Source organism: Microcaecilia unicolor, chromosome 1 (genome assembly GCF_901765095.1).
Source record: "Microcaecilia unicolor chromosome 1, aMicUni1.1, whole genome shotgun sequence".
Classification (NCBI taxonomy): Eukaryota; Metazoa; Chordata; class Amphibia; order Gymnophiona; family Siphonopidae; genus Microcaecilia; species Microcaecilia unicolor.
In genome coordinates, this window is record NC_044031.1 from 28,423,866 (window position 1) to 28,447,967 (window position 24,102).

Sequence of the window (24,102 nt, forward strand, 5' to 3'; positions counted from 1 at the left end):
AGTGGTGTACAGTTGTGGGGAGTGGGTTTTGGGGGGCTCAGCACCCAAGGTAAGGGAGCTATGCACCTGGGAGCAATTTGTGAAGTCCACTGCAGGCCCCCTAGGGTGCCCGGTTGGTGTCCTGGCATGTCAGGGGGACCAGTGCACTATGAATTCTGGCTCCTCCCACAACCAAAGGGCTTGGATTTGGTTGTTTCTGAGATGGGCATTCTCGGTTTCCATTATGGCCGAAAACCGGGGATGACCATCTCTAAGGTCGACCATCTCAACATTTAGGTCGACCATCTCTAAGGTCAACCTAAATGTTGAGATTTGGGCGTCCCTGACCATATTATCGAAACGAAAGATGGACGCCCATCTTGTTTCGATAATACAGGTTTCCCTGCCTCTTTGCGGGGCCGTCCTGCGAGGACGCCCTCATGAAAACTTGGGTGCCCCATTCGATTATGCCCCTCAATGTATAATTTTGTGATTTTACACTGTCTCTATCATTTGTCAGATTATGTGGTGTTGAAGGCACTATCACAGCAGTGGACAAGGAGGTTTAGAGATTTCAAGAGAAGAACAGAGGACAATATTCTTTTGTCTTGAACTATTAGTTGGACATTCCACTCTTAGGGCCCTGTTTACTAAGCTGCGTTATAGGCGCGTTAGCGTGTTTAACACGCGTTAACCATGAACGCGCCTACAATATCCCTATCAGTGCCTACACAGTTAACGCATGCACTAATTGTAGGAGTGTTAAAAACACTAACGTGCCTTAGTAAACAGGGTCTTTAGTGCGATGATAGAGAACAGTGACCTTTGCATTTAAGTTGGTCACGTTGGGTTTTTATGAGCACTACATTTTTTTTAATATATAATTTTTGCTATTATAGAAGAAACCTGAGTCTTAGCTATTATATTTTGGATAAAATAACTAGCTGGTTATCCACAAATGGATTTAAACTTACCCCCCCCCCCCCCCCCATTTTACAAAGCTGCTAGCTGCCAGTGCGGTAATGCTGACACAGCCCATTCAAAGTGATTGGCCTGTGTTGGCATTATTGCGTGGCACACACTAGCACAGCTTGTAAAAGGGGGGGGGGGGGGTTAATGCCTCCAGAACTACTGCTCTTCTCCCTCTGCCCCTGCCCCAGTCTCCCTGTTTTACCTACCATTTCGGCTGAACAAGTAACTCTTGGTAACATCTTGGGAGTTACTTTTGATAGTCAACTGTCCTTTTCTTCCCACAGGGGACAGAGGAGACTCGCTGGGTGGCTGGAGGGGGGGGCAGAGGACAGAGGAGACACACTCGCACCCAGCGGTCTCACTCTCTGTCACACACACACACTCGCACATTCACTCTCTCTCACACACAGTCACTCTTACACACACTCTCTCAAATATACATACTCCGAGAAAAACCTTGCTAGCGCCCGTTTCATTTGTGTCACAAACGGGCCTGTTTTACTAGTAGATTAATAAGACAAAGCCAACATGGATTTAGTGAAGGGAAATCTTGCCTCACCAATCTACTACATTTGTTTGAAGGGGTGAACAAACATGTGGATAAAGGGGAGCCGGTTGATATTGTGTATCTGGATTTTCAGAAGGCGTTTGACAAAGTACCTCATGAAAGACTTCAGAGGAAATTGGAGAGTCATGGGATAGGAGGTAGTGTTCTATTGTGGATTAAGAACTGGTTAAAAAATAGAAAACCGAGAGTAGGGTTTAATGGTCAGTATTCTCTATGGAAAAGGGTAGTTAGTGGGGTTCCCCAGGGCTCTGTGCTGGGACCGCTGCTTTTTAACATATTTATAAATGATCTAGATATCCTTGGAATCACCATCGACCGCCACCTAACGCTTGAAACTCATGCTAACAACACAACAAAAAAGATGTTTTACAGCATGTGGAAACTAAAAAGGATAAGACCATACTTCCAAAGATCCCTTGTGCTCAGCCATTTGGATTATTGCAACTCACTATACGCAGGCTGCAAAGAACAAACACTGAGGAAACTTCAAACAGCCCAGAATACGGCAGCCAGACTCATCTTTGGAAAGCCAAAATATGAAAGTGCAAAACCATTAAGAGAGAAACTGCACTGGCTTCCACTCAAGGAACGCGTCACTTTTAAAGTATGCACATTAGTCCACAAAATCATTCACGGCAAAGCCCCAGCCTACATGTCTGAGTGATAGACTTACCACCCAGAAACGCCAAAAGATCATCCCGAACCTTCCTTAACCTCCACTTCCCCAATAGCAAAGGCGTGAAATACAAAACATTACATGCGTCAACCTTTTCTCACATGAGCACGCAGTATTGGAATAAACTGCCGCGCAACCTAAGAACAACCAACGAGCAAGCTTCCTTCCGCAGATTATTGAAGACTCATCTTTTCGAACAAGTCTATGGATAGAAACAAAACACATAAAGTCCACACTTAATGCATCGTACATTCACCTCGGAACTCCATTCCCCGTATTATCACATCACTCATACCTTTTCTCACAGAAAGTTATATACCATATGACTTCATGCCTTTCTATCGCCTCTAAGCTCCCATTGTTTCCTTCCAAAGTTGCAATGCCTATGTTCCAGTATTACATCCCTTAACGACACCCCAATTGTTTCGCATAACCCTGCATAATATTATCCACAACTATCTGTAACAATTGTATTTCCAATATTCAACTCATATTGTAAGCCACACTGAACCCGCAAAAAGGTGGGAAAATGTGGGATACAAATGCAATAAATAAATGATCTATGGGAGTAACTAGTGAGGTAATTAAATTTGCCGATGACACAAAGTTATTCAAAGTTGTTAAAACACAAGAGGACTGTGAAAAATTGCAAGACCTTACGAGATTCAGCATCCAAATGGCAGATGATGTTTAATGTGAGTAAGTGCAAAGTGATGCATGTGGAAAAGAGGAATCCAAATGCAACGTTCCATGTTGGGAGTCACCGACCAGGAAAAGGATCTAGGAGGCATCATTGACGATACTTTGAAACCCTCTGCTCTGCTACTCTGTGGCAGTAAAGAAAGCAAATAGAAAGTTAGGTATTCTTAGCAATGGAATGGAAAAGAAAAATGAGGATGTTATAACGCCTTATCGGTCCATGGTGCCAATTCTGGTCACCGCATCTCAAAAAAGATATAGTGGATTAAAAAAGGTACAGAGAAGGGCGATGACAATGATAAAGGGGATGGGACAACTTCCCTATGAGGAAAGGCTAAAGCAGCTGGGGCTCTTCAGCTTGGAGAAAAGACGGCTGAAGGGAGATATGATAGAGGTCTATAAAATAATGAGTGGAGTGGAATGGGTAGACGTGAATCGCTTGTTTACTCTTTCCAAAAATACTAGGACTAAGGGGCATGCAATGAAGCTACAAAGTAGTAAATTTAAAATGAATTGGAGAAAATATTTCTTCACTCAACGTGTAATTAAACTCTGGAATTTGTTGCCAGAGAATGTGGTAGAAGCAGTTAGCTTAGCAGGGTTTAAAAAAGGTTTGGATTGCTTCCTAAAAGTCCATAAGCCATTATAAAATGGACTTGGGAAAATGTACTGCTTATTTCTGGGATAAGCAGCATAAAATGTATTGTACTGTTTTGGGATCTTGCCAGTGACTTGGATTGGCCACTGTTGGAAACAGGATACTGGGCTTGATGGACCTTCGATCTGTCCCAGTATGGTGCTGTGTGAGATGCGGTGACTTTGGGGACAGAGGATGGCATGCTGCCCTTTCTGTGGCGAATGTGCTCGATTGCTGGGAGGTGGGGATGGGCTGTGGGGTAAAGCAGGTGTGCCTTGGGGTGCCTGCATATACTTTTGTGATCTTCTGTCAACGTTCCCATCAGTATGTCAGCATGGGCCAGCATGCTGGGGCTGGGGGGGGGGGAGGAGAGTGTTAGGGGGTCCAATGTTCAGCTCCTCATTTCTGCATGTAATGGTTAGGGGAGGGGGCCCCGGTTGCTGGGGGGGAGGGGGGACACGTTCTGTGTTGTTCTGCAGATGTGGGCCATGGGCAAAGGGAAGGAAGCCTGATGGTCTTTCTTCAGACTTCACTGCAGCTGACCCTGCCTATGTATGGTGCTTACACATGACTGGTAATGTGATCCTGGGGGGCACTACTGCTTCACACTTATCTTTCCCAGCTGCTCCTGATTGATCTCCATGCCTTCATGGAGACATTGAGGGGCATAATCGAACGGCGGCGTCCATCTCTAAGGACGTTCCAGTGAAGGGGCGGGGAAACCCGTATTATCGAAACAAGATGGACGACCATCTTCTCTTTTCGATAATACGGTCGGGGACGCCCAAATCTCAACATTTAGGTCAACCTTAGAGATGGTCGTCCCCGGTTTTCGGCCATAATGGAAACCGAGGACGCCCATCTCAGAAATGACCAAATCCAAGGCATTTGGTCGTGGGAGGAGCCAGCATTCACATGCTCCTCACATGCCAGGACACCAACCGGGCGCCCTAGGGGGCACTGCAGTGGACTTCACAAATTGCTCCCAGGTGCATAGCTCCTTTACCTTCGGTGCTGAGCCCCCCAACCCCACTCCCCACAACTGTACACCACTACCATAGCCCTTAGGGATGAAGGGGGGCACCTACATGTAGGTACAGTGGTTTTCGGGTGGGTTTTGGAGGGCTCACATTTACAAGTGTAACAGGTGTGTGGGGGGGGGGGGGGTGGGCCTGGGTCCGCCTGCCTGAAGTGCACTGCACCCACTAAAAACTGCTCCAGGGACCTGCATATGCTGTGATGGAGCTGGGTATGACATTTGAGGCTGGCATAGAGGCTGGAAAAAATGTTTTTGAATTTTTTTTTAGGGTAGGAGGGGGTTGGTGACCACTTGGGGAGTAAGGGGAGGTCATCCCCGATTCACTCTGGTGGTCATCTGGTCAGTTTGGGCACCTTTTCGAGGCTTGGTTGTGAAAAAAAAGGGACCAAGTCGACAAATGCTCATGAGGGACGCCCTTCTTTTTTCCATCATCGGCCGAGGACGCCCATTTCTTAACCACGCCCCCATCCCGCCTTCGGTACACTGCCGGCACGCCCCCGTGAACTTTGGTCGTCCCCGCGATGGAAAGCAGTTGAGGACGCAAAAAAAAAAAATCGGCTTTCGATTATGCCAATTTGGGCGACCTCAGGAGAAGGACACCCATCTCCCGATTTGTGTCGGAGGATGGGCATCCTTCCCTTTCGAAAATAAGCTAGATTGTGGGGTGGCAGGTGCTGGTGCCTTTTAAATATTTCATTGGGCTCTCTCCTAGACACGTTGCCCAGACTGAGAGATGCCCTTCCACGTGCAGAGCTATATAAGCACGTTTTGCACATGGAGGGAACATCCTGCCATTGGTGTGGATGTTTATTTCGTTGCAGAGATCACATTTTCTGTAGTGTATTTCTGATTGGCAGAGATGATTATCTCAGAATGTCTATGTCATTTGCAGTAGTGGGTCCTTTTATTGCATGCTGTTCTTATGTATTTTTAATATAAGAAAAACCTGGTTGGCTGGGGTGCCTCCGGGACCAGGTTTGGGAGCTATTGGGCAAGTTGCTTCATCTGCACTGCACTGAACCTCTTGAGCTACAGGGTCTGCCCTCATAAAATTCCCTGGTGCCCTCTTATGGCAGAGCAGAGGAGCTGAGGCTGGGCACCTCTACTGTCGTGCTAGACAGTCTGCCCTCCTCGATCTCCCTCCTTGCTCTACTTCTTTCCTGATTCCCCCTTTTCTTTGCTTCCTCATCTGCAAAGCACAATCGTGTTTCCTTCCACCTTTAGGGGGAAAAAAAAAAGCCCTACAAGACTGCATTTCCCACCATTCCCAGTCTCCATTTGTCTTAAGAATAAGGCATGCTAGGACGTTTCCCAGAATCCACCCCCACACCTGTGCAACCCTCCTCTCCACCTCTCTTCCTGGAACTGGAAGGAGTGGCTTTCACTGGCAGCAGGGTTGAGTTCCGGCGTCAGCAGACAGAAGCAGGCTCAGCCCCAACGCTGATCCAGCAAAGCCCAACGCAGATCGCAGGGAGCTCGTGCTGTGGAGGAGGGCAGGGGAATGGCTGCAGGGTTTTCTGCTCAGCAGGTAGGAGGTGGGCAGCACTGGGGATTCACTAGGGCAGTGCCATGCAGCCTCTGATGCACACACGTTGCATGGGGCAAGAAGAGGGAGAAATGAGCCTGGCACTGATCAATCAATCCAATGCTGGGGCTCCAGAAAAGAAAGTTCTGCCCTTTTCAGTCCCTGGCTGCTGCTGCTCCTGAGGCTCTTCTTCCGGGTTCTCCTCCCCTCACACAGCAGCTGATCTGCTATTGCTGTTCCTCTGACGCTCACAGTTTCTGCTTCCTGTGATCTTTTCAGATTCGCCTTCCTCTCTCCCTATGTTATGAGTGAACTTCCAGAAAATAAATGTAAAAATCATACACAACAGAATTGACAGGCAGACTGTAGTTACAATAAGAATCCTCCTTAGAACTTGATTATTCTATATCTAAACCAACCAGCTACTAATCCCTCTAAACTGATTATATTAGCCATATTATCATATTGTTTTCCTTTTTCATTATGTGTTATGTAAATTATTCCACAGACATATCTTCCTTAATTCTTACATAGTAATATGTTAATTTAGAACAAACCTCTTACTCTGTTCATAACTATATCTTTTGCAATATAATGTAACCCGCATTGAGCCTGCAAATAGGTGGGAAAATGTGGGGTACAAATGTTGCAAGTAAATAAATACATTTCAGATTACTAAAATGTTTTCTCTTTCCCTACCTGAAAACGAGAACTGTGAGTGCCCTTGTCGACTTAGCTATATGGAAATGACAATTAACAATCAAGTAACCTAAGGAAGTATTATTTCACAGAAAGGGTGGTGAAGGCGTGGAACGGCCTCCCAGGGGATGTGGTGGAGTCGAGGACTGTTCCGGAATTGAAAAAGGCATGGGCAGAGCCATAGCGAGGGGAGCTGACACCCGGGGCGGGTCACCGCTGCGCACCCCCCCCTCCGGGTGCAGCAAGGTGCACCCTCCTCCCACTGGAGCGCACCCCCTTCCTGGAGCGCATACCCCCCCCCGGAGCGCATACCTGCGGCGAGGGACGGGCGGGAGGGCCGATCTGCCCCGACTGCACGTTGCTGGGGTGTGTCGGCTCCGCGCTGGTTCACTGCTCTCTCTGTCCCGGAACAGGAAGTAACCTGTTCCGGGGCAGAGAGGGCAGTGCACCAGCGCGGAGCCGACACCCCCCAGCGGCGTGCACCTGGGGCGGACTATGGACTTTTCCTCCAGGAACTTGTCCAAACCTTTTTTTAAACCCAGATATACTAACCACTGTTACCACATCCTCTGGTAATGAGTTCCATTGTAACCAGGTGTCAGCCCACCTTACGTTTATGTGGCCACTGTTCCAGACGCCGTAGAGGTAGTGTAATTGCGGTTGGGGTACGTATAAATTACAGTATTTTGTAAGCTACTTGTGTAAGCGACGGCTCTGCCCAGGCTCCTCTCCTGTGTCTAGGCAATGATATTTGATAATCTGAGTCTCTGGTATCGGAGAATCTTTTTTATAGCTAAACTTGCAAATCCTGCAGTCCATAGAGGAAACTTGAGTCTAGCATGTGCACAGAGAAAACAAGTCTGGCACTTCCCGTGGGAAAGGGATTTCCATGATAAAATGTCAGGCGAATAAAACCAGCTGAAATGTAATGTATTCTCAGCACCTCCACATTCCTGAGTGTGTTTCTGGTTCGTGTTTCAGATGCAGGTGACGTTTGAGGACATCGCTGTCTCTTTCTCCCAGGAGGAGTGGGAGTATTTAGATGAAGAGCAGAAGGAGCTTTACAGGGAGGTTATGAAGGAGAACTATGAGACCCTGATCTCTCTAGGTAAGAATTGTTTATCTGCATTTTTTTTTTTAATTTATAGAAGTCTTTATTGAGCATTAAGAACATAACACAAAACATAATTAACTCGGCTCGTTACATCATATTCCAAGTGAGCCAAACACAATAATGAACAACGAATGCCTTATGATGTCATTGGTCCCACCATTATCACATTTAATACCCTCCCCCCCACCCGTCCTCTATACCTACCCCCCATACTTCCTACTACTACTACTACTACTAACTAACATTTCTAAAGCGCTACTAGGGTTACGCAGCGCTGTACAATTTAAACATAGAAGGACGGTCCCTGCTCAAAGAGCTTACAATCTAAAAGACAAGAGAACAATCTAAAGACAAGTGTACAATCTAGAGGACGAGTGAACAGTTAATCTGATAGGGTGGATAGATTGGGGCATTCTATATTTCTCAAGCGGTTAGGCGCCGAAGGCAGCATTGAAGAGGTGAGTTTTAAGCAGAGATTTGAAGATGGGTAGGGAGGGGGCATGGCGTATGGGTAAAGGAAGATTGTTCCAGGCATAGGGTGAGGCAAGGCAGAATGAGCGGAGCCTGGAGTTGGCAGTGGTGGAGAAGGGAACTGAGAGAAGGGCTTTGTCCTGTGAGCGGAGGTTACGGGCGGGAACATAGGGGGAGATGAGGGTGGAGAGGTAGTGAGGAGCCGCAGACTGAGTGCATTTGTAGGTAAGGAGGAGGAGCTTGAATTGTATGCGATATCTGATCGGAAGCCTCCCTTAAACTCCCACCCAACAGTCCCCCTCCCTCCCCTCTCAGACCAATCATCAGCTATCACGAACATGCAGATCAGAAAAGGCAGCCGCACTTTCTCCCATCTGGGCAACGTTTTCCTTTTCACAGCCATCAGTCTCTCCATCTCACATATATATCTCACTTTCGTAATCCAATCTGTCAATGAGGGAACCCTCGAAGCCTTCCAATGCCTTGCCAGGTTGATCCGGGGCGGCCTGCAAAGCCCCCCTCATCTGTACCTCCTCCATGCCAGAAACATCCAGGTACGATCAGGATCTCTCTCAGCCCTGCCTTCTGTCTTACGATGACACTGTGAGGGGCCAGGATCATGGGTATAGCGTGGGGGAGGCATTGCACCCCTAAATGCTGCAGGACAGAATGCCTCCTTCCCACTTCTCAGATGTGGTACAGCATCTCCTCCTCTCCTCTCCTTTCCTTCCCATCCAGCATCTCCCCTCTTGTCATCACCTCGGTCCGCCCCTCCCCTTAAACCTTCCTGTCTTGGCTCCTTCCTATTGCCACAACGGTGTCAGCACTGAAAAGAAAAACAATGCAGCCTCGTGCTGAAGCACGCTGCAAGTCTCTCTGTTGGGTTGCACTCGCACGACAACAGGAAGTTTGTATCAGAGGGGGTGTCGGGAAGATTTCGTGGGAGGGGGTGGCAAGATTGAGATGTTGGATTGCATGGAAAGGGAGAAGAGACAAGATGTCTGACCACTGAGGGGAGGAAGGTGAGAAGGATACAGAGGGAGAGATGGAGTGGGGATGGGGACAAATTTTGTCCCCGTGTCACTTGCTACTTTGAAGCCTGTTAATGAACTGGACTGCTATTAATGTTTTAGTGATGCGGACGACGATATTTTGATTTTTTGGAAAAACAAGCAAACATGCTGGCCACAACTAGCAAAATTTGCATGGGGGATCCGGTACGTCCTGCTACCAGCACGTCTTCTGAGAAGACATCTTCTATTGCAGGAAGGACTGTGGAAGACAGGACAGTGCAGGGATGGAGACAGGTCCTGCGGGGACGGGATGGGGACGGAGACAGAACCCACAGGGATGGGACGGGGACAAAAGCCCCGTCTCCGTGTCATTCTGTACTGCACACCTTGGACTGCAAGCGAGCATTGGCCTCTTACTTGGAGCAGTCTAGATCCTACGGACAGTCCACCCAGTTTTTTTGGTCTTTTTTGATTCCGATAGGGGTTGCCATCAGGAAATGCATAATCTGCAATTGGCTGGCAGATGGCATTTCATTCACTAATGCCCAGGCTGGCCTGACTCTTAAGGGTCATGTTAAGGCTCACAGTATCGGAGCCACGACTGCGTCGCTAGCCCACTTGAGGTCAGCCTCCATTGAAGGAATTTGCAAGGTTGCAACGTGGTTTTCAGTCCACACATTCACCTCTCACTACTGCCTTGAGCAGGATACCTGACGTGATAGTTGATTTGGACAGTGCAGAATTTGTTTGGGGTCTAGGATCCCCCTCCCCCTCCCCCCCCAAGGCCCCTTTTGTTCTTTCCTGGGCTCCACACTCATACAGTTTGTATATAGTTTTCAGGTTGATTAGTATTTTGCCTCGCAGTTGCAAGGCCCAATTGACCAATGGTTATTATTATTTTCAGTGATCCTGGTAGCTGGGGATTCCCACATGTGAGAATATGGCCTGCTTGTCCTCGGAGAAAACAAAGATACTTACCTGTAGCAGTTATTCTTCAAGGATAGCAGGCCATTCATTCTCGCATACCTTCCTGCCCCCCCTTGGAGTTGTTTCCATGCTATCTTATTGTACTGATGGTCCCACCACTCTTGTGGCAGGCAGGAAGGTACTCGTGTTTATTTTTTAATTTTATTTTTGTTACATTTGTACCCTGTGCTTTCCCACTCAAGGCAGGCTCAATGCGACTTCTGCTTCTGTGAGTCGGACGTCCTGAAGAAACAGAAGCCTGCGCAGCCTTCTACATGGAATGTTGCTAGTGGAATAGCAACATTCCATGTAGAATCTCCAATAGTAGCAACATTCCATGTAGAATCTCCAATAGTAGCAACATTCCATGTAGAATCTCCAATAGTATCTATTTTATTTTTGTTACATTTGTACCCCGCGCTTTCCCACTCATGGCAGGCTCAATGCGGCTTAGATGGGGCAATGGAGGGTTAAGTGACTTGCCCAGAGTCACAAGGAGCTGCCTGTGCCTGAAGTGGGAATCGAACTCAGTTCCTCAGGACCAAAGTCCACCACCCTAACCACTAGGCCACTCCTCCACTCCATGCGTTGGGGATGTTGTGCATGCTCTTAAAGTTGTATTAGCTTGTTTAAGCTCCGCACCGGGCGATGTGGATGATGCCACCCACATGTGAGAATTAATGGCCTGCTGTCCTCGGAGAATACCTGCTATAGGTAAGTATCTTCGCTTATTCAGCAGTATTGTTAAGTGCCATTGAATATCAGCAGCTGAGTGGGTGCAAGTGATGTAAACATTTAAATTGCTTTGATTATATCAACCCCTATATTTTAACCTAAGTTGCAAGAGCCTAATGTGTACACAGTTTCTGTCACCCTCCTAATACTCCTTCAGTGGTCTCTAGACCAATGAGCGTCTTCATCTGGCTTGCAAGCGACGCCTAGATCCCTGCATTATAATTGACAACAATAGTAGACCTCCCTCACTCCCACCGTATGCTGCTTCCCTGAGAACTACTGCTGCGTGTTTTTCCTGCAAATTTAAGGAAAGATAGCTCAGTTCTCATTTTTATTCATTGGAAACAGGCTATGAAGGTTTCAATCTTGAGGAAATTAAACAAGAGGAAGAACCGAACGTCCAGGATCCCCAGGAGTCAAGAGAGAGAGAAGTTACTCACGTATACACAGGTGGGTAATAGTAGTGTATAGAGTAAGAGGAGGTATTAGGAGTACAGGGGGACGTAATCTCTCTATATAAAAGGCACCACCAACGTTCTAAATGAAGCCTCCAGCCGGAAGTGTGAAGGGGGAGAGAGATCCGGTTTCCCCATGAGTGTCTGTCCCGCCCTCGCTCTCTCTGTAACACAAACAGTGAACGAAAACACAGCAAAGCACGAAATCAAATCACTCTCTCTGTAACAGTGAAGGACTCAGAGGGGGGAGGGGAGAGAGGGCAGAGGGCAGGGACACACACACTCCCACATGCACACAGAAGAAAACCTTGCTAGCCCCCGTTTCATTTGCATCAGAAACGGGGCTTTTTTACTAGTAATAAATATTGTGCAGAGTAAGAGGAGGTGTAACAGGTGGACCCTGTTATGATTCGGATTATTATTCTTGTAAGTGAGAGTGGGATGTTTGACACTCGATTTGTCTACTAGCAAGCTTATCACCAAAGGTCTTTCTAAAGACCCGTACAACAGATCATCATATCATGTGCTACCTACTGCACATATCAGCTGTTCTTCCTGGCGTCTGAGACTCCTGATGCAGGCCTGACGGCCGAAACACAACAGTTGTGTCGAGTCTTTTCCTCAATAAACAAGCTTTTTAAGATTCTTGTCTCCAGGATTTGAATTTCCGTGGTCAAACACCCCACTCTCACTTACACTTGTGTTTTCCCGTGGGGAGTTCGAGTTCTCCGCTTGGCTGCGGATTCTTCGGATTATTCTTCCCAATGTGCATCACCTTACATTTGTCCACATTAAATTTCATCTGCCATTTGGATGCCCAGTCTTCCAATTTCCTAAGGTCTTCCTGCAACTTTTCACAGTCCGCATGTGTTTTAACAACTTTCAATAGTTGTGTATCACCAGTTGATGTTGGTATACGTGTTGTACTGTGTCCGCTAGATCGTGACTTCGTGTGCGAAAGTGAATACAAGCTTGCAATTCGTATGTTAGCTGAAAAAAACTTTCATCTGTGCGGGAGATTCCAAACCAGAGGTTTGTGACTGGTTTTCCAATCTTTCCTTTGGTCTCTACACGACTTCGTGTTTCGCCGGACTGTCGTCCTCAGGAGACTAAAACCTAAAGACGTAACATTTTTGCCTAGACCCTTCCGAGTTAGGCATCCATATCGGCGGGACCTCAAACCGGAAGTCAACCATTTATGGTGTAACATAGTAACATAGTAGATGACGGCAGAAAAAGACCTGCACGGCCCATCTAGTCTGCCCAACAAGATAAACTCATATGTGCTACTTCTTGTGTATACCTTACCTTGATTTGTATCTGCCATTTTCAGGACACAGACCGTAGAAGTCTTGCCCAGAACTAGCCCCACCACCCAAACACCAGCCCCGCCTCCCAATCTCGGTTAAGCTCCTGAGGATCCATTCCTTCTGCACAGGATTCCTTTATGTTTAACCCATGCATGCTTGAATTCTGCTACCGTTTTCATCTCCACCACCTCCCGCGGGAGGGCATTCCAAGCATCCACCACTCTCTCCGTGAAGAAATACTTCCTGACATTTTTCTTGAGTCTGCCCCCCTTCACTCTCATATCATGGTGTATGGTTTATTTAACTTAATATACTGCCATTTCATGTATATACAGCAGTGCGGTTCAGAGGCATTGCACAGAATGTAAATATCAAAAGAGAAATAGGAACTCCATTGCAAGTTCAAAGGGTAATAACAATAAAAACATTTAAGGGAAGTGTATGTAGTTTTCCAGAGATACCCGGGGCATCTGAGTTGTACTCTGTCAGGCAGCTTCTGCTAACCCATGGAATTTTCTAAACATTATAGATCATATGTTGCATGCAAAACACCTCCTCCCCCCCCCCAAAAAAAATATATATACATTCCTTGATCATTGCAGGAAGGCTTTAGGAAACTGGAAGCCTGGGCATCCAAATGGCAGATGAAATTTAATGTGGACAAATGCAAAGTGATGCACATTGGGAAGAATAATCTGAATCATAGTTACCTGATGCTAGGGTCCACCTTGGGGGGGGTGGGGGTGGGGGGTCAGCACTCAAGAAAAAGATCTAGGTGTCAGACTATACAATGAAATCTTTTGCTCAGTGTGCGGTGGCGGCGTCCAAAAAAGCAAACAGGATGCCAGCAATTATTAAGAAAGGAATGCAAAAGAAGACCAAGAATATTATAATGTCTCTGTGGTGACTTCACCTTGAGTATTGTGTTCAGTTCTGGTCACCGTATTTCAAAAAAGATATAGCAAAAGAAAAAAGCAACACTGGGCCTTCAAGACTAGGACAACAGATGTCGAAGCGTAAATGCCTTAGGGACAGTCAAGGTAGCTTGCATGAATTTCGCTGTAGCGTGAAAAAAATATCAAAAGCGCTGGCTCCAGCAAAGAGCCTTCTGTTTAATCCCTAAGGCATTTACGCTTCGACATCTGTACGATTATTACATCCACAATTTGACCCCTGAGGCAGGTGCCTTGTTGGTGCCGAAACACGGCCCGTGTCGGGTCTCTGGCCAATAAAGTACTCCTGTTGTCCTAGTCTTGAAGGCCCAGTGTTGCTTTTTTCTTTTGGTTTCTCTGATTGTATACTGTATTACCCTCTCTGTCTGTATTAAAAAAGATATAGCGGAATTAGAAAAGGTTCAAAGATGAGCGACTAAAATGATAAAGGGGATGAAACTCCTCTCGTATGAGGAACGGCTAAAGAGGTGAGGGTTCTTCAGCTTGGAAAAGAGATGGATGGGGACAGATATGATTGAGGTCTATAAAATCCTGAGTGGTGTAGAATGGGTAGAAATGAATTGATTTTTCACTCTTTCAAAGAGTATAAAGTCCAGGGGACACTCAATGAAATTACATGGAAATACTTTTAAAACAAATAGGAGGAAATATTTTTTTCGCTCAAAGAATAGTTTAGCTGTGCAGCTCATTGCCAGAGGATGTGGTACCGGTGGTTAGGGTATCTTGGTTAAAAAAAGGTTTGGACAGGTTCTTGGAGTCTGTGTGAGACCCCAGGCGAGGGTTATGGGGGTGATCCTGGGAATAACTCAGCCAAAGTATGTAAAAATGAAAGTGAATGTTTTGTTCACCTGAGCCCTGGACTCTGTTACCTCACAGGCCAGGAACCTCAGATGCAACAGCCTCTCTGGTTTAGTAACCGTCTTGAGTAGGCCTCTGGCTAGCAGGCCAAGCAGTCTGTGGCTGGTGGGCTGCCCCGCCCCGAACACAGCGTAAAAGTTCTCAGGACGTCTGAAACTCAGGTCTGGCCCCAGCCAGAGCTTAGCAAGGCTTGCAGGTCTTAACAAAAGAACAAAATTGGCTTGCCTTAGACAGGTCACAGCAGCTAAATGCTTTCAGTAAAGGCAAAAGACTTGGGCTTCAGGTCTTCCTTCCTTGGGCCTCTTTAATCTCAGCCTGGCCCTGTCTTTTAAACTCCCTGGTATTGACTCCGCCCCTTCTGGCTCACTTTGTGCTGGGGTGGGATCTTCTCAGGTCACTTCACTGGCTTCCAATCAGATACCGCATTCAATTCAAGCTTCTCCTTCTTACCTACAAATGCATTCGGTCTGCTGCCCCTCACTACCTCTCCTCCCTCATTTCCCCCTATGTTCCCACCCGTAACCTCCGTTCACAGGACAAATCCCTCCTCTCTGTACCCTTCTCCAACACCGCCAACTCCAGGCTCTGCTCATTCTGCCTCGCCTCACCCTATGCTTGGAACAACCTTCCTGAGCCCTTACGCCAAGCCCCCTCCCTGCCCGTCTTCAAGTCTTTGCTTAAAACCCACCTCTTCAATGCTGCATTCGGCACCTAACTCTTACTGTTCAGTAAATCCAGACTGCCCCAATTTGACCGCCCCTATCGGACTGTCCGTTCACTTGTCTCTTAGATTGTAAGCTCCTTGAGCAGGGACCGTCCCTCTATGTTAAATTGTACAGCGCTGCGTAACCCTAGTAGCGCTTTAGAAATGTTGAGTAGTAGTAGTAGGGTGGGATCAGTGGCCCAGGCTAATTAGAGAGGGACTTTTCTTAAGGGTGAGGGGTCTGCGTTCTATAATCCCCCTCACAGTCTGTTATTGAGATGGACCTGGGGGAAGCCACTGCTTGCCCTGGGCTGGTAGCAGAGATTGTTGCTACTATTTGGGTTTCTGCCACTGCTGGAAGTTAAGATGCTGGGCTAGATGGACCATTGGTCTTAACCAGTACGGCTATTCTTATGTTCTTATCATCAAAAGCTTTTCATAGTCACTAATTCATGCTTAATGTCTTCTGCTTATTTCCAGCAGATAGTGAGGGTGTACTGGAGCAGAAGGAGATACATCGAGAAAAACCTCCTGAAGAAGTGGAAGAAATCCCAAGTCAATCAGCAAATGTTTGTGAGAATATTTCCCAGGAGACTGAGAGGCATCAACAGCAGGAACCAGAGCAGACAGACCCTGCTGGAGACTCACTGGAAGGCGTCACCGAGCGTGAGAGGGAACTGAGAAATATCTCTGAGTACTATAGACCCTGGAGACCAGAAGGATCATACCAAAAGAATAACGGTGAGAAAGTGACTCCTGAACTCCACCAGGGAGAGGGGAAAGGGAAGAAATTTTTTCTGTGTGACACCTGTGGGCAGTGCTTTCATAAGAAATATAATTTATTATTGCATCAGCGAACGCACACGGGAGAAAGACCTTTTCCATGCTCTCAGTGTGGAAAATGTTTCAGAGAGAAGTCGAAGCTGAAAGTGCACCAGAAAATTCACAATGAAGTGAAACCTTTTCAGTGTACCGAGTGTAACAAATGTTTCTCCTGGCTATTAGAATTGAAAATTCATGAAAAGATCCACTTGGGAGAGAAACCTTTTACGTGCTTTGAGTGTGATAAAAGTTTTGTTTATTTATCGTGGTTAAGAAGGCATGAAATGAGCCACACGGGAGAGAAACCCTTTATATGTATAAAATGTAATAAGTACTTCACTTCTCTAACAGAGCTAAACATTCATCAACGCATCCACACGGGAGAGAAAATTTTCACATGTCCAGAGTGTAATAAAAGTTTCATTCAGTTGTCGAAACTAAAACTTCATCAAAGAAATCACACAGGAGAGAAACCATTTACGTGCCCTGAATGTAATAAATGTTTTTTTCAGTTGTCACAACTGAAAATTCATCAAAGGAACCATACAGGACAGAGACCCTATAGATGTACTGAGTGTAATAGCAGTTTCATTCAGCTCTCACATTTGAACAGGCATCAAATGAAACACACGGGAAAGAAGCCCTTTACATGCACCGAGTGTAATAAAAACTTCATCTGTCTGTCAAGACTGAAAATTCACCAACGGATCCACACCGGAGAGAAGCCCTTTACATGCGCTGAGTGTAATAAAAATTTCAGTCAGCTGGCTCAATTGAATAGACACCAAATGATTCACATAGAAAAGAAAACGTTTACGTGTACTGATTGTAAAGAATGTTTTATTGAGCTGTCAGATCTAAAGAAGCACCGAAGGGTCCACATATTTAAAAAACAATTTACGTGCGTGGAATGTAATAAAAACTTCATTTGTTTATCAAATCTGAAAATTCATCAGCGGATCCACCTAAAAGAGAGACCCTTTCCATGTCCTGAATGTAATAAAAGTTATATTCAGTTGTCACATTTGAAAATTCATCAGAGAGTTCATACTGGAGAGAAACCATTTACGTGTACTGAATGCAATAAAAGTTTCAGTCAGTCATCAACTCTGAAAACTCACCAAACAATCCACAGCAGAAAGAAACATCGTGACTCTTTGAGATCGGAAAATTCACTAAGTGGTCCACAAAGGACAGAGAATTCTAATAACGTTTTCACTTATCCGACAAGTGTACAAAGTCAGTAAAAGGTCCATTTTGGACAGACTAAAGTTCATATCCTGGCTTACGAGTGAGGTTCATGCTATCATGGTGTGCACCAACTTAACCCATGTGGAGACACTACCCCCAAGAGTGAATTTTGATATAGAAAGACATCATGGGCTTGTTATAAACAGGTGGCCTATCTGTAAAGTTGAGAAAGGTGCTTATGTTAATCTTATTTTTAAAAGTAACTAAGACGTCTATGTGACTTTATAACAGAGGCTCCCAGAATCTGCCCCTGTAGCACACAATTGCCAATGCAAACGTTTACACTGCTATAGAGCTTATGAAAATGGGTGCATATATTCTACGCATTTACTATGTAAAATATGCAGGTATATCACAATTCCACCTACATGTAAATGAGGTATAGAATAGAGAAAGGGGACTTGATTTACCGCCTTTCTGTGGTTTTTGCAACTACATTCAAAGCGGTTTACATATATTCAGGTACTTATTTTGTACCAGGGGCAATGGAGGGTTAAGTGACTTGCTCAGAGTCACAAGGAGCTGCAATCGAACTCGGTTTCCCAGGATCAAAGTCCGCTGCACTAACCTCTAGGCTACTCCTCCAATGAAGTAGGGAAGGGACGTAGGTCAACCAATCAAGTAGGACTCCAGAGCAGTGTTCCCTCTAAGGAGCGACCTGCTGCATGCAAATTGTTTTTTGAAGTGAGCACCAAAAGTAGCCCAACAGTCAAAAAGAGTGGGGGTGGGGAGGTCCGCCCGAGCTATCTAAGGAGCAGATTTAGTATTATTTTTAAAAATTATTTGAAATAATATACTCCTACATGTAACATAGTAACATAGTAGACGACGGCAGAAAAAGACCTGCACGGTCCATCCAGTCTGCCCAAGATAAACTCATGTGTATACCTTACCTTGATTTGTACCTGTCTTTCTCAGGGCACAGACCGTATAAGTCTGCCCAGCAGTTTTTCCTGCCTCCCAACCACCTGTCCCGCCTTCCATCACCGGCTCTGGCACAGACCGTATAAAAGTCTGCCCTCCCCTATCCTTGCCTTCCAACCACCAACCCCTCTTCCCCCCACCTGCTCTGCCAGCCATTCTAGGCTAAGCTCCTGAGGATCCCTTCCTTCTGCACAGGATTCCTTTATGCACATCCCACGCATGTTTGAATTCCGTTACTGTTTTCATCGCCACCACCTCCCGCGGGAGGGCATTCCAAGCATCCACCACCCTCTCCGTGAAAAAATACTTCCTGACATTTTTCTTGAGTCTGCCCCCCTTCAATCTCATTTCATGTCCTCTCGTTCTACCGCCTTCCCATCTCCGGAAAAGATTTGTTTGCGGATTAATACCTTTCAAATATTTGAACATCTGTATCATATCACCCCTGTTCCTCCTTTCCTCCAGGGTGTACATGTTCAGGTCAGCAAGCCTCTCTTCATACGTCTTGGAACGTAAATCCCATACCATCCTCGTAGCTTTTCTTTGCACCGCTTCCATTTTTTTAACATCCTTCGCAAGATACGGCCTCCAAAACTGAACACAATACTCCAGGTGGGGCCTCACCAATGTCTTATACAGGGGCATTAAAACCTCCCTTCTTCTGCTGGTCACACCTCTCCCTATACAGCCTAGCAATCTTCTAGCTACGGCCACCGCCTTGTCACACTGTTTCGTCGCCTTCAGGTCCTCGGATACTATCACCCCAAGATCCCTCTCCCCGTCCGTGCCAATCAGACTCTCCCCACCTAACACATACGCCTCCCTTGGATTTCTACTCCCTAAGTGCATCACTTTGCATTTCTTCGCATTGAATTTTAATTGCCAAACCTTAGACCATTCTTCTAGCTTCCTCAGATCTTTTTTCATGTTTTCCACACCCTCCGGGGTGTCCACTCTGTTGCAAATCTTAGTATCATCTGCAAATAGGCAAACTTTACCTTCTAACCCTTCGGCAATGTCACTCACAAATATATTGAACAGAATCGGCCCCAGCACCGATCCTTGAGGCACACCACTACTCACCTTTCCCTCCTCCGAGCGAATTCCATTCACCACCACCCTCTGGCTTCTGTCCGTCACCCAGTTCCTAATTCAGTTCACCACTTCGGGTCCTATCTTCAGCCCATTCAGTTTATTTAAGAGCCTCCTGTGCGGAACTGTGTCAAAAGCTTTGCTGAAATCTAAGTAGATTACGTCTATAGCTCGTCCCTGATTCAATTCTCCTGTCACCCAATCAAAGAATTCAATGAGATTCGTTTGGCACGATTTCCCTTTGGTAAAACCATGTTGTCTCGGATCTTGCAACTTATTGGCTTCCAGGAAATTCACTATCCTTTCCTTCAGCATCGCTTCCATTACTTTACCAATAACCGAAGTGAGGCTTACCGGCCTGTAGTTTCCAGCCTCTTCCCTATCACCACTTTTGTGAAGAGGGACCACCTCTGCCGTTCTCCAATCCCTTGGAACCTCTCCCGTCTCCAAGGATTTATTAAACAAGTCTTTAAGAGGACCCGCCAGAACCTCTCTGAGCTCCCTCAATATCCTGGGGTGGATCCCGTCCGGGGGTGGTAAAACCTCCTTCATAACTCCCAGGATATCAAGCAGATATTTTTGAAACAATTCTACTGATGAAGCAGATAACAGTTCTACTGACCCAATATCCTCTGATTCGGGAAAGTTAACAAAATGCAAATTAATTCTTCTAGCATAATTTTCCATCCTATTAGTCAAGCTGATAACTTCTCGGACAAATATTACTCCCTTCGCCTGAATATCCTGTAGATCGTGCTGGATGCTCTCTAATTTCCTTTCCATCTGAAAACATTTTGCTTCCTGAGTAACCAGGCGAGACATACCGTCTTGTAGGGAAATATCTATATCACTTTTATTAATTAAAAAAAAAAACTATTCCAGATGAGCCACAACATCCCAGATCTAGTCCAAGGTGACATTGGCCAGTTTAACTAAGGGAGCCCTAGGAAGCACCCCTGCCCCCACTCCAGGAGGTCCCGTCTTCAGATCTTTAGTCAGAAATTTCTTCTCTCGGTTTTGCCCAGCTACCAACCCTCCGTAAGCCCCTCAAGCGCCTGAAGACAGCCCCCAGTAGAAGCCTTCGAATTCCTTGGAACATTCGTCTACATTAATTGTTCTGAGTGCAAAACCGAGCCTGGGTCAAGGGCAGAAGTCTTTCCTCTGGAAAATTGCACGCAGTTTTGTAAAATACTGTGGGTGCGTACCAGATTTCAGCTGGTGTAAGTTTTGGGTGTGGAATTCGGCATCACTATTCTGTAAAGAGCGCTCATCAATCAATGGTACTAAGCCAGGTAGACTACTGCAATGGAATTTATGCGGGATGCAGAGAACAAACCTTAAAGAAACTTCAGACCACTCAAAACACGGCAGCTAGGCTTATCTTTGGAAAAACGCGATTTGAAAGCGCAAAACCCCTCAGCGAAAAACTACACTGGCTCCCAATCAGAGAACGCATTGCTTTCAAAATCTGCACTCTGGTTCACAAAATTATCTACGGTGAAGCACCGGGATACATGACAGACTCGATCGACCTACCAACTAGAAACACATCCGAATCAACACGAACGTACCTAAATTTGCACTACCCAAGCTGCAAAGGACTCAAATACAAATCAACTTACGCATCCAGTTTTTCCTACATAAGCACACAACTGTGGAACGCATTACCAAAAGCCTTGAAAACTACAAACGACCACCTAAACTTCCGGAAAACACTAAAAACTAACCTGTTTAAAAAGGCATACCCTACCGATCCAACATAAATGCCTGATCTCTGCAACACAACAAGACTAAAGAACGTAATGGACATAACTCAACTCTTCCGTTGTACGATTCCCTAGTGTGGCTGGGCCACATGGACTTTATCTTACCACAACATCACTTTGTATTTGTTTACACTGGAGCCTGCAAAAGCCTCTCCGGTACTATGTAAGCCACATTGAGCCTACAAATAGGTGGGAAAATGTGGGATATAAATGTAACAAATAAATAAATAAATCCCAGAACGCCCTTTATGGCATAGTGCTGGGCACTGATTTTTTTCTGGCGTCCAAATTTGAGTATCTTTTACCGAATCAAGCCCTTAATGCGTGTAAAAATACTGTCGGTTACGTACATATCTTCTGAATGGGAGCAATTCTGGAGGCCGCACCTACGAAAAGATACAAAATTGGTCAGCGGTCTCTTTCCTAAAGCGTATGGGGACAGGCTTAAGACTCTCAAGATGTATATTTTAGAAAAAAGGCAGGAGAGAGGGGATATGATAGAGAAGTTTAAATACCTCAGAGGCGTTAATGTACAGGAATGAAGGAAAACTCTGGAATGAGAGGGCGTAGGATGAAGTTAAGAGAAAATAGGCTTAGGAGGAATCTAAGGAAATACTTTTTTACAGAAAGGGTGGAAGATGCGTGGAATCACCTCCCGGTGGAGATGGTGGGACAGGCACGTGGGATCTCGTAAAGAAAGGAGGAGATAGTGGTTGCTGGGGATGGGCAGAGCGGATGGGCATTTGGCTCTTATCTACCGTCATGTTTCATTGTTTCTGTGAATCTAGGCACAAGCATTTACACCAGCTCTAGGGCTGTGCTTATGCCTAGGCAAATATCCTACTATATAAATGAAGAGTGACCAACATGTCACAGGTCTCTCCCAACCAGTCCCGACGTGATTAGAGGCAGGACCAGCGCCACTACAGAATTCCACAATGCCTGGGTAGCGGAGAGAACACGAGCGAGCACAAGAGCCTTCAAAGGGAAAGGGCATAGCCACGAGTGCCCTCCAGGCCCGCCCATCCAACATCCTTCGCTGCTGTCGCTGCCTTTTCTCCCGTGGCTCCGCCAGGTACGGCCGTCCAGGAGGCAGCGTTCAGCCCTCTTTGCACTTCCTGTTCACGTAGGGCCAGATGGACGCGGCAAAGGGGAGCAGAACTGCCTGTGTGAACGGCAGCGCTTTGCGACGGGTGAAAAAGAGAATGCAGCGGAGCCTGGGGAGAATAATTATTTTAAAGGCAGGCACGCAGGCAACGCTGCCTCCCGGACGGCCGTACCCGGCGGAGCCGCAAGAGAAAAGGCAGCGACAGCAGCGAAGGACGTTGGATGGGCAGACCTGGAGGGAAAGTGGCTGACAGCTGCTGGACATGATGGGAGGGAGAAGAGGAAGGGGCTGGAGAGCTTCTGGACATGGGAGGGTGAGGAGGAAGGGACTGGAGGGAAGGGACAGATCTGCTGGACATGGGAGGGAGAGGAGGAAGGGGCTGGAGAGCTTCTGGACATGGGAGGGTGAGGAGGAAGGGACTGGAGGGAAGGGACAGATCTGCTGGACATGGGAGGGAGAGGAGGAAGGGGCTGGAGAGCTGGACATGGGAGGGTGAGGAGGAAGGGACTGGAGGGAAGGGGACGTGGGAGGGAGAGGAGGAAGGGGCTGGAGACCTTCTGGACATGGGAGGGAGAGGAGGAAGGGGCTAGAGATCTTCTGGACAAGGGAGGAAGAGGAAGAAGGGACTGGAGGGAAAGGACAGAGCTGCTGGACATGGGAGGGAGAGGAGAAGGGGCTATGACAGTCACAATGGTGAGTGATTAGCAGGGGAGTTGCGGCTCAGCTCCTGGGGACAGGGACCCAGTACTCCTTAGAGTAAGTGCAATACTGGGCTCCCTCTCCGCACTAACACAGAAAGTGGCAACAACACCCATTAATTACAGTACTGATATCACAACACTTTATCCTATTCCATCTCTCTCTCTCACACACACTCTCTGTCTCTCTCTCTCTCTCTCTCTCACACACACACACACACACACACACACACACACACACACACACACTCTGTCTCTCAACTAACTCTCACACACTTTCTCTGTCTCTGTCACACATACACACTCACACTCTGTCTCTCAACTCACACTGTTTCACACAGACAAGCGCACACACACTTTCTCTGTCTCTCACACACACAGACACACATACATATACACACTCTCACTCTCTTAACTCACTCTCACGGTCTCTCTCTTTCACACACGCACACACACACACACACACACACTTTCTGTCTCTCTCACACACTTACTCTCACACACGCACACACACACACACACACACTTTCTGTCTCTCTCACACACTTACTCTCACACACACACACACACACACACACACACACACTTTCTCTGTCTCTCACACACGCACTCTCTCACACACACACATATATATACACACTCTCATTCTCTCTTTACATTACAGAAAAAAAAATCTTGCCCGTTTTAACGGGCTTTACGGCTTGTATGCATATATATTCGAATACGCTAGTATTCTAGAAAGAAAAGTAGATGCTGAATAGCTGCCAGTTTTGTGGGCTTACTCTCTATGGGGTATCGATTTAACAAACCAGAAACAACTCCTGGCCGGTTCAATTGCCTGTTTGGTCCTAACTGTTCATTTTCAGTGGCACTTAACCGGTTAGTGCCACTGTGGGTGGAGTCGACACTTGGCTGGTTAAGTGCTGATATTCATCCAGGTTAACCACATATGTCAGGCCTATCTTTACACAATAAATCATAGCCGGTTAAGTGCTGAATGTCACACTTAACCACCTATGTGTTAGCTGGCTCCCACAACCCGGCATTGAATTTTCGGGTTTAAGGCTAA

General features: G+C 46.5%; 1 protein-coding gene across 1 annotated transcript in view; it reads left to right on the forward strand.

Moving 5' to 3' along the window:
• The window catches only part of LOC115461972 (zinc finger protein 585B-like), a 42,636-nt gene extending 25,022 nt beyond the window's left edge, over nucleotides 1-17,614 (forward strand). Inside the window, exons 3-6 of the mRNA XM_030192055.1 lie at nucleotides 6,015-6,098; nucleotides 7,776-7,902; nucleotides 11,442-11,543; nucleotides 15,853-17,614. Of these exons, the coding sequence (XP_030047915.1) occupies nucleotides 6,015-6,098; nucleotides 7,776-7,902; nucleotides 11,442-11,543; nucleotides 15,853-17,441 (1,902 nt within the window). The 3' untranslated portion in view covers nucleotides 17,442-17,614. The remainder of the gene's footprint in view (nucleotides 1-6,014; nucleotides 6,099-7,775; nucleotides 7,903-11,441; nucleotides 11,544-15,852) is intronic.
• Nucleotides 17,615-24,102: the final 6,488 nt, after the last annotated feature.